At 46.8% G+C, this 2290-nt stretch overlaps 1 protein-coding gene across 1 annotated transcript; it reads right to left on the bottom strand.

Moving 5' to 3' along the window:
- On the bottom strand, positions 1-2290 carry Pmar_PMAR020978 (hypothetical protein; the record flags this gene model as incomplete). The annotated part of the gene is made up of 6 exons (XM_002775683.1): positions 2108-2290; positions 1709-1859; positions 1249-1366; positions 911-1002; positions 582-749; positions 1-88 (listed from the first exon to the last, which is right to left on the bottom strand). Coding segments are annotated over exons 1-6 (797 nt in total), but the record flags the coding sequence as incomplete, so codon positions are not given.

Here is a 2290-nt window from a genome sequence, read left to right as displayed (position 1 = left end):
CCAGTCTTCTTACCCAACACCACCGTAATCAAGTTGGGATGATACTTCAAGCTAGCACAAGCTGTAGTGCTCTCTTGATCGATAGAACCTGAACAACAACAACAAGCCTAAATCTCTTTCGCGCGCCACAAAATTGCCCCTCGCGAGACTCGACGTTTACTCAAGTAGGAACTAAGACAATCGACCACACACACGGCAACCGTTGAGAACCAAACCATTCTCCTTCCCTATACACGACGCCATTTCCGATACTGTCAATAATTGCAATCATCCTATCTCTACAGATCAACAAGTCGATACCTCAATTCCGACGAAATAAGGAAACCAAACTTGAGTAAAGATACCAGTATCCAGTTCTGGAATCACTACTCGACTAATGTTGAGATCAAAACAACACCGAAACGCACCTCACCAGCAGAGATTCATTCACCTTTGAGAAGTCGCATTAGAGTCTAATCACAGAGAGAAAAATGTTCCTAATGTGGGAAACTGATTGAAGAATGTGTTCCTAGCCATACGTGGAAAATTCAAAATGAGTCCTCCTCGGGAACATTATAGGTTTATGAACAATCCCTGCTCACCAGTGGCCAGCTGTCTGAGTACCAGGATATTCGAAAGTATAACCCTCCTCATCTGCTGGACATCCCTCCTGGTACGAGCATCAGCTTTCGACCGCTTCCCAACTTGCTCCAAGTAGAATCCCGTTCCGTTCAGCGACTTGATACTGTTCAGCACCACACGTTGCAGACCTGAATAGAATCGAAAATCTTAGCGGAGCGACGCAATCGTCAGGGTCGAATACTGTGAACTCAATGGAACTCATCAAGACGAACGGAAACCACCCATTCCGTTCCTGCGTCTACATTCAAGGTAGTAAGATTCGAAATAGGATATCACAGGGCCCACTCACCCAAGTTGGCATCAGATTGGTCCTGTCCAGTGACCGCCATCGCTGTAGACTGGAGGAAGTCCGCAAAGGTGAGCTCGTGCGGGAGACGGTAACTGAGACAAAAAACGGGTGAAAAATTCCGAAAACGTGATAAAATCACCCCGAGATAACCGACAACGAGCGAGACGGCAAGCACTACACCCAACAACAAAACCATTCCGAGTTCAACCGATCCCCTCTGAGAAGCAAAGACCTCAACTCTACCGCACAACAGGTCTCGATAAAGACTCCTCACAATGACCGCGCGCCACAAAATTGCCCTCCCGTCCAGCCTATCAATCAGCCCTCCCACAACCTACCTAGAAAGCATAGTCTGTATCCTCACAGCGAACCGCGATGCGATCGACTTGGCCACAGCTTCAGTAGGAGCATTCATAAGCCCAATATACTGCAACGCCAACAACATACGGAACGAACCTACAAAACCATATACACACCCCGACGACGCCACTCCTCGGTTATCATCCAGACACATTTTATCACTAAACTACGTACTACTAGTGCAAGTAGTCTACTCGTCACAATGGTTCAGCGACCCATTCATCACGTACTCCTACATCGAAATTCCACAAGCATTCAAGAAGCTCATAATATAGCCTTTGGATTCCCGCCAGTACTAGAGAGCTTCTCATGCTACAACTCGCGTTATAATTCCCTATTCGGCCTGTTTCTGCCCATCTATTCCAACATGATCAAGACAGCATCTCAACTATTCCTTCCCTAGCCATGACGAGACGGTAACCCTCCATCGTATATTACCCTGAATAATCTCCATCCTGGCCTGCAGTAGGGCCATGTCGTTAGTAGGCTCTGGGGGAGGAAGCTGCCTATTCTTACGCTCACTTCTACGGAGATGTCGCGGCTTCGATGCTAGGTCCAATGCGTTGAGCATCTCTCGCAAGGCATATAGCTGACAACGACGATCATACATAACGATACTACATAAGGCGGCCGACCTAATCTATCATGATACTACATAAGGCGGTCGAACGAATCTATCAAGATACTACATAAGGCGGTCGAACTAATCTATCAAGATACCACATAAGGTCGACCTAATCTATCAAGATACTACATAAGATGCCGACCTAATCTACCACGATTCGATCTTATCGATCAGAACATCGTAAAAAACCACCCGCATCCTTCCATCATTACCCTAACACCAATGAGATAGTCCTCAAACCACAACAGCATAGGCATCTCTTCGTTGTCTGCTAGGCCAAGTTCAAAAGTAAGCTGCAACTCTATCTGCATCAGGCTTATAGCTTGGTCGGTCACCCACGTCCACATCGGTTTCTTGAATCCTAATCGCTTGCCGTAGTTGATCTCGAGCATTTC

The sequence above is a fragment of the Perkinsus marinus genome (genome assembly GCF_000006405.1).
Source record: "Perkinsus marinus ATCC 50983 genomic scaffold scf_1104296955830, whole genome shotgun sequence".
In the NCBI taxonomy this organism is placed as follows: domain Eukaryota; phylum Perkinsozoa; order Perkinsida; family Perkinsidae; genus Perkinsus; species Perkinsus marinus.
The sequence above is the reverse complement of the archived record's forward strand: the minus strand, read 5'-3'. Positions and strand labels throughout refer to the sequence as shown.